At 32.3% G+C, this 7,034-nt stretch overlaps 1 protein-coding gene across 1 annotated transcript in view; it reads right to left on the bottom strand.

The window, feature by feature from the left end:
• LOC106690221 (angiotensin-converting enzyme) overlaps positions 1 to 7,034 on the bottom strand; it is a 46,168-nt gene that overhangs the window by 18,460 nt on the left and 20,674 nt on the right. Inside the window, exon 3 of the mRNA XM_067047601.1 lies at positions 5,180 to 5,338. Within this exon, the coding sequence (XP_066903702.1) occupies positions 5,180 to 5,338 (159 nt within the window). The remainder of the gene's footprint in view (positions 1 to 5,179; positions 5,339 to 7,034) is intronic.

Genomic DNA, 7,034 nt, shown 5'->3' with positions numbered 1-7,034 from the left:
ACAATGGAGTTTGGAGAAGAAGAAGGAATAAGAAAATGATAAATCTGTTCGGGGAACCCAGCATCGTGGTCGTGGCTTTAGTTAAAAGAGCAAGATATATATATATATTTTATTATTCATAGTTAGTATTCATCATTGTTCAATATTCATAGCACTGTATATAGCACGAGACAATACTAGTAATTCCCCCCCCCCCTTTGATCAATTGTTAAACAAAACAACATCTTATTGCTGTATTAGCCATGTAAAGCTCACCAGGCCGATCTGGTATTGAATAAAATAAAAATCTTATTTATGTACCTGCGGCGGTTCTGACTCCGTTTCATTTACTTTGTTATAACAGTCGGCTTACTAGATTGGTATCTCAGGTTCTTCTTCTCTGCTGGAATATAAAACGCAATATTCCACTTACCCCGATTTACTGTAGTGAAAACTGACTTCCCGCAATAATTTTTTATTATCATATTCTTTTTTACATCTTAGCCGACTTTTTCGGGTGTTCCCACATCCTCTGTATATTTCCCTTCTACAGCAGAAACGAAAACCCAATAAATATTTTTAAATTACTTCCCAAACGACTGACATGAAATCCTTATACAAGACTGAAAAGACAGGAAACTGCTCGTCGATTCCGACTATTACAAAATTTACTAGACAAACGGTCCAAACTTCCAATCCATTACAAAAGACTGATCTACATGACTGTGATGAAGCCTATCTGGACATACGGAGTTGAGCTATGGGGCTCCTCTAAACCATCGAATTCCTCTCGAATCCAATCCTTACAGTCCAGAATCCTTCGTAAAATCCTTAATGCTCATTACTTTGTCACAAATCAAATCATCCATCAGGACCTCAATGTCCCATATGTTGCCGATTTGGCCAGAACCAGATACCAATCCTTCCATGATAAACTTCCCAACCACCCAAACCAACTAGTTTCTAACCTGGCTTCTCCTTCACTACCTAATAATCCTCCTAGGCGTCTGAAAAGAAGATGGCCTCGAGATCTTCCCCTTTAGAAATGTTTTTGGAGTTCTATCAATGGGTAGATTCTCCACATGTTTGTATCATGACATAATATCACTTACAGCAAATTTACTTGATGTGTATATATGTATACAGTTGTAAATAACAATAATTAAATGATTAAAAAAAAATTACTTCCACATATTTCAGTTACATTATATGGTGTCCCTTATCTTCACCAGCATCCATATTATTTTATTTCTTTTCATTTAATTATTTTTGGTGGCCAACATGGTAATCTAACTGCTTCTTGTGAAATTTGATTACTGGAAATCTATTATTTTTTGTCGGATTTGAATTCGTCATTAGTCCTAACTTGGATGGGTACACACCTTCAATTGAACGGTTTAACCGAAATCTATGCGTTCTTATACCTATATTTTATTTTATTTTTTAAAATGATAGTTTATTAAAAAATCACCATAGCCATTATAGAGCCAACTATTCCATGTCTCTCCCCAAAATTTATGGTCATTGACGTCCTGAACGAGACTCATTTCCGATGTTCTTTTAATTTATCAAAACAAACTTATTTAACCAGTAAATAAATCGAACCTCCCCTTCCTCTCCGTCTAATTTTGCTTTTCAGGGAAGAACACATAAAATAATATTATGAAACACTGTACCTATATAATTAATGAAATTAACATTAATTAATGGTGGTTCGTGAAAGCTGGTACTGAGGTAACAATATTTTAAATGAATAGGTAAATTTTCCTTTATTAGGTATAGCACAATGCAGTTAGGGAAATGGAATTAGTAGTATAAAATACTGCCGACTTATGTTGCATATTAAAAAATAATAATTTAATACCGGAATTATACCTAACGTTTAATATTTGAAATTAAACTTGTAACATATTATAAATTAATGAAATATAATTTATCGACAATCATAAAAAAAGTGTTACAAAAATTATTAGCCATGATAATCTTTTATTTTCATTTGATGGATATCAATTTTAATATATAAGTATTTTTCACAAGTGTTTCAGAATGTTTTTAAAAAAAGCTTGTTACTTAGAAAAGTGATTTAAATAAAAAAAATTTAAGATTGTTTAATTTATGATTCTAGAAATTTGTTTTCAAAATTAATAAAAATTTGTCCGAAACGGCATCAAATCTTTAAATAAACAATTATTGAAGTGTTAAGGATCAGTAATTTTTCCCAGAAGTTGTTATTTAGTTGTTATTTTCAACTGAAGAGGAACCCATTTTGTTTTTAGAAAAGTCGTGAAAGGTGTCCAAGTGGCCATAACGATTCCGCCTCTCCATTCAAGTTGAAGTATCCCACTCTCGAAACTAGAAAATTCATTTCGGATAGTGCTTCTCCTAATAATTTATTCTTATCAGATTATTAATATTTTTATAATCAATAATATTTCGGTCTTTTTTTAGGTAGGCGTTCTTTCATATAGAAATGTTTCATAAAAGAAATTAAAAAAAAAGAAGATGTACCATGTATAAAGGTCGTATATAGCTTCTTCATCCAATATTAAAAATTAAAATATTTTGTAAAATAAAATTTGTAACATACATTCCAGAACATGATTAATTCATTAAATTAACTTAAAAATAACTTTAGGCAGTATAATAATAATTGTTGTAGGCGGAATCACGTATAATCAAATGGTTCCGCAAAATAAGTTCTTATTAATTACTAAAAAAATACCAAAAAAAAAACCTAGAGGTTCAGTTGCCTGAAGGACATGCAACTTTAATTATTGTGAGAAATTGTCCATACTGTCGCGTCTCTCCGAGATAAGGACAGAACGCAGCCTCCCGTGACACCAGGAACTTCAGTTTGTTAGCGCTCTCTGCTTTGATGAGGAAAAACCTACCGTCAGGATAAAGAATACTCCACTTGAGAATATTATTACTGACAGTGTTTGACTGGAAGATTTTATTTCCTTTAAAAGCAGTATTTTTTTTCTTTGGAGATTATTATTATTTATCTATACACCTCTTTAAGCAATAAAATGCCATCATAAGAATTTACAAATAAAAGGTTTGGAGTCAAGAAACAGACTGCACTTAATAATAGTTAGTAATATGTAATATTTAGCATATGCAGATGGTGTAGTCATTGGCGTCGAAACTCGAGCAGCATTAAAAGGAACATTCGAGGAATTCGAAGAAGCAACATATGAATTGGGCCTTGAGGTGAATGAAGACAAAACAGTGTTCAAGAAAGGATATAGAGAATAGAAAAGTGACGTTCAGAGACCACAGTTTCAGTTCTGTAAACGAGTTAAAGTACCTGAGTACAGATGACAACAAAGTAGAGAGCGAAATAAAGACCAGGATAGCAGCAGGAAATAGATGTGATTTCTCACTACAGAAAATACACAAGTTTAGATCTCTCTCTAAAAGAATGAGAATGTTCATTTACAAAACTATTGTAAGGCCAGTAGTGATCTATGGGGGAAAAACATGGTCCTTGACAAGAAAAGCAGGACAGATGCTCAACTCCTGGGAGAGAAAGGTATTGAGAAGGATATGGGGAGGAGTCTAGGACAATGGAGTTTGGAGAAGAAGAAGGAATAAGAAAATGATAAATCTGTTCGGGGAACCCAGCATCGTGGTCGTGGCTTTAGTTAAAAGAGCAAGAATAAGATGGTTAGGACACGTTGAAAGGATGCCCGATGAAAGGGTACCCAAAAAGATGGTTTATGGCAAACCAGATGGAAAACGGAAATGAGGATGTCCCCGGATCAGATGGCTGGACTCATCGAGGATGATTTGAAGCTCTTGAAGGTTGGCAGATGGAAGGAGAAAGCAAGAGACCGTGTAGACTGGTTGGCTGTGCTGGAGGAGGATTGGAAGCTCTTGAAGGTTGGCAGATGGAAGGAGAAAGCAAGAGACCGTGTAGATTGGTTGGCTGTGGTGGATGGAGGCCCGGGTTTTTGCAGGGCCGTAGTGCCATAATGATAATAATAATATATAACGAAGTAATTTGTTAGTTATATGAAAACTGGAATAACTCAACGTTATTAAAGAGTATGAAGTGAAAACTTCATACCTTCTATAGTTTCATTTAAAATTAATCGAACTGCTCATAGATTTCGATTACTACAACACCTGTTTGACAATCGCCCTAAATTTCCCATTTACTAAAAAAAAACCTTTCGCACAATATGATAATCAGACCATTAGATGCCAGATTAGAAAACTGCCACTTTCAACTTGTCAATATTGCCAATCCATATCCATTTATCCTTTTTTAAATTTGTCTTAATTTACTCAGTCTCATATAAATATTTTCGAAGAATTATCCCACTATTTAGCTAAAATAAACCGAATAGGACTCACCCCAAATGTATATATGAAGCTCTCATTGATGGGGAAGCTAAAGTCACATCGGTGTTTACATTTTGAAAGTCGCTTTTTCTCCTTTCTAAATTATAACTCTTTTTCAATTTATTTTATTTTCTTTTTTTTTACATTGGAATCATGTACATGTGTAACTTTATGATTATAAAGATCCATGGGCGTTCATGACGCCTTTAAACAAACCATACCCTTTACATTTTGGTATAGCTTAGGGAGTGCCGTACTCAAGCGTGGCGTGTTAAGTTCGTCAGGATGAAGGCGTTCCGGTTCTGTTTACCCAATTTCAAATTTGGTTTGATTTACTCATTCTCATATAAATATTTTTCATTTATGTATTTTACTTTATTCCCCAATAAAGTGATTTTATTTCTTTTTTAAAGATAGAGAAATCACGTACTCATTTGCATAAATAGAATAACCGCCGTTACATTTTAATACAGGACATCTTCAATGGTAAAATCCATATTCTGTGCCCATATGTATGAACTCTACATGGCTGGATTTAAATAAAAATCTACATTATTCCTTGTATTGCTCAGCTAACCAAATTTCTTTTCTTTTCTTTTATTAGTTCTGAATTTTAAAAAATCTGTAAATCATAAATAAATTTCTGATACTAAATAACTTCTGGAAAATACTACTGCTATCTCAATATTATTATAATTTATAAAAATAATGTCTTAAGCATAATCTAATTGTAAGTGCTGCAGTATCAACCAAAGATTATAGCTTTCTGTTATAATCTTCTAACGAACTCAATTATCTCTTAGTAGTTTTATAAACCGCCTTGAAGTAAAGGATAAGATTTAAGAAATACCTCTTGAAGTTTGGGATCACTGAGGGCACTTCTACTCCTGGTCGCAAGAAGCTGCAACTGCTTCCTTGTCATCTGGTCCGGCAGTAGTGACCAAGAGAACTGGATAGCCTTTTGCCAGGATACCTTTTCCAGCTTGCTCTGGAGGCTCTGGAGGTCTATCTGGAATATGCGGAGGCTGGATTACAATTCGAATTTAGTTGTTATTTAGCGCGTTACAATAATATCACCAAAAGTAATTGTTGAAGCCACCTCAATCGACTTAGTGTTTTTGAAGGAAAGGTTTAAAAAACGAAAAGACAGGCATGGTCTGCTAATGCACTGTAATAGTCACAATTAACTATAAAAATGTCCAAACAAACACGCATACAGGGCTGGTAATAAATTATACTGGACTACTAACGAGCAACAACTGATTTAAAAACCGTACATCGTTGTATCGATGTATCATATTGGATCGATTGTAAAATCGTAAACCGTCGGCTTGTTGCTAGGCGACGCCTGCCAAACAACCCTTATTTTTACACTTCGTTATTATAATACAGATATAAAATACGTATGTTTCTTTCAAATAAACAAAAATTCTAAAAAAAAAAAATATAATACAAATAAATATAAATATAATTAATTTGAATACTAATACATATTAAATATTATTTACAAATGAATTATTATACATAGTATTAGGTTAATTACATGTAGTTTTAACAAAGCGTGTAACACCATATTTACATTTATTGAAATAATAAATCATTGTTTATTAAATTAATTAAATTTAAACTATAGTTCCCCTCCCTTGTAGTAAAACATTTTGAACTTTAGAAATGTACTACTTTTACCATCCTTCGCATGTAGTTCTTTTAATCTGTTCCGAAAAATAAGCGTTTTGGTGAAAGAACGTCTTTTTTTTTTTAGCGTCAAGTTTCTATTCTGTGAGACTACCAGGAAATAAAAGTCAACTTCAGTTCAAAGTCATAAAAGGAAATAAAAAAGATGATTTCAATATGTTCTAAAGTGTGTAAAACATCTAATCTATTACTACCCTCTCTTGAAATATAGTTCTGAATTTAAATAAATCCTCAATTATTTTTGCACAGGAATATTTTTAGAAGCACATGTATTAATAAATTAAAACTAAAAAATACATTTAGTGTTCAATAGGTGATGTGTAAGGTGTTAATGACACTCATCGCTAAAGGATGGATGTACATAACTATGCCCACTTATTGTGAGGACGTTACGAAAAATTTCAAGGAAATTATACACCGTCTATCTATGCACTTCCTAGACAATCATCTACTATAAATAAAAGATGTAATTAAAAAGAATATGTGCAACCTCAACCTGTCATTATCAGGTAATAAATAGTCGGGGTTTCAAACATTAAAAAAAAAGTTGTTTTTTATTAAATTAAAAAAAATATATATAATTTTCACTATATATCAAATATAGATTAGGGGAATTATTACGATCGTAAAACGTTTCATGTTATATCTGATTTTTAAACAGAAATACACGTTTTAAGTTCCCCTGTGACCAGATAATCCAAACGTCTTAGAAAGTAGTCTTATGTGTTCTTGTCATGATGTGAACAGCCTAAATTACATATTTTAGGCAGCTAAATAGATGTTTATTTTAAACAATTTATTTTCGTTAAAATCGCCCTTATAATTGCCCTTTTTATATTATTGATTTTGCAAATTTTTACCATTTTCTCGAAATGGACTCAAAAAGACTCAAACGAATCTTAATAACTTCGTTTTATGAATGAACAGAAAAATAAATGTTCTTTAGTAACAGTTAGATATTCATCTTGATTGAAATACTCTTGACATTGCTTAAATACTTCAATATAATA

This window comes from Halyomorpha halys, unplaced genomic scaffold (genome assembly GCF_000696795.3).
Source record: "Halyomorpha halys isolate HHAL.00 unplaced genomic scaffold, Hhal_1.1 Scaffold1620.1, whole genome shotgun sequence".
Taxonomy (NCBI): Eukaryota; Metazoa; Arthropoda; class Insecta; order Hemiptera; family Pentatomidae; genus Halyomorpha; species Halyomorpha halys.
The sequence above is the reverse complement of the archived record's forward strand: the minus strand, read 5'-3'. Positions and strand labels throughout refer to the sequence as shown.